The sequence below is a fragment of the Phalaenopsis equestris genome, unplaced genomic scaffold (genome assembly GCF_001263595.1).
Source record: "Phalaenopsis equestris unplaced genomic scaffold, ASM126359v1 Scaffold194301, whole genome shotgun sequence".
Lineage (NCBI taxonomy): Eukaryota > Viridiplantae > Streptophyta > Magnoliopsida > Asparagales > Orchidaceae > Phalaenopsis > Phalaenopsis equestris.
In genome coordinates this window covers 1-1,137 of record NW_018214250.1, presented here as the reverse complement: position 1 = coordinate 1,137, position 1,137 = coordinate 1, and the positions used below count along the sequence as shown (strand labels likewise).

Here is a 1,137-nt window from a genome sequence, read left to right as displayed (position 1 = left end):
TTCAAATCAAAACATAAATAAAATAAAATAAAAATAAAAATTGGAAAACATAAAACAAAAGTGATTCCAAGTGGCATCTAAGTTAATGTCACACTCATATTAAACATCTTCGTTTTTATGTGCATTTATCATTAAGAACATCTTTATTCCATATTTTTTTTTTCTTCATGCTATTTATTCGATTCTGTCTTCACTGGTAGAGGCTGTCACATGCCAGGAACCTTGAATTCAATTTTCAGTTACTGCTACCTTCACCGAGAGAAGAGTTGCTGTTAATGCTGAATGATATTGTTGGAGCAGCACGGATACTTTATCTGAATGATGTAGGTCATGCCACTTTCCTATATTCACGCACATTTTCTTTTTTCATGGAAATTATGCATACGATCTGTTGAGCATGCATTGTTGACTGTTCTTACTACAGTTTTTATGGTCTCATGCAGGTAGAAATTTATTTCATCGAGGATGATGATTTTGGACCATTCAGTCAAATAAATGAGCTCAAGTCCTTAAATGCAGTACTTCAAATACTGAAATCTGTGATTTCTGCTGCTAATCCCAATGAAATGAAAGCTTTGAATGTGTTGCAGAATGAAACCATTGCTAGGATAAACTCATTTGCAGATCAGAATATTGATGAAATGGTCATGAGGAAACATGATACAACTGCTGAAGATTTACTTTTGAAGTGGGGTGAAAGTTGTGGTGCAAGATCAAAAGTCACGGTTGCTTGTAAGTCCACTCTTTGGCACCACATTTATCCTAGCATCATTGCATGCATTATCATGTCATAATTGTGCGAAATACTATAAAAAATGAATGTCGGATTTTTTAATTACGTTTATGGCTTGCTAGAATATAGACAAGCATGCACACATACTTGATTTTGATTTTAACAACCATAACTTATCTCACTTTAAGCAGTGTGAATTCTCGATTACATCTTATAATCGAACTTTGGTATCTTCTTCGTTCAAAAGAATAATCTTAAAAACCTTCTATTTTGAACTCCTAAAATATCTAGTCTTTTCTTGTCATGGTCTAACCCAGGGTTTTGAATTTCCACTTTCTAAAATAAAAGAGCCATAAGATATATAATCTAAAACAAATATAAAATAAATAACTCGCTCTGATGCC

The 1,137-nt window shown here is 32.9% G+C and overlaps 1 protein-coding gene across 1 annotated transcript; it reads left to right on the top strand.

Moving 5' to 3' along the window:
• Window positions 1–200: 200 nt before the first annotated feature.
• On the top strand, window positions 201–732 carry LOC110034886 (the record flags this gene model as incomplete). Its single annotated transcript, XM_020739124.1, has 2 exons — window positions 201–323; window positions 444–732. Coding segments are annotated over 2 exons (412 nt in total), but the record flags the coding sequence as incomplete, so codon positions are not given.
• Between the last annotated feature and the right edge of the window lie 405 nt (window positions 733–1,137).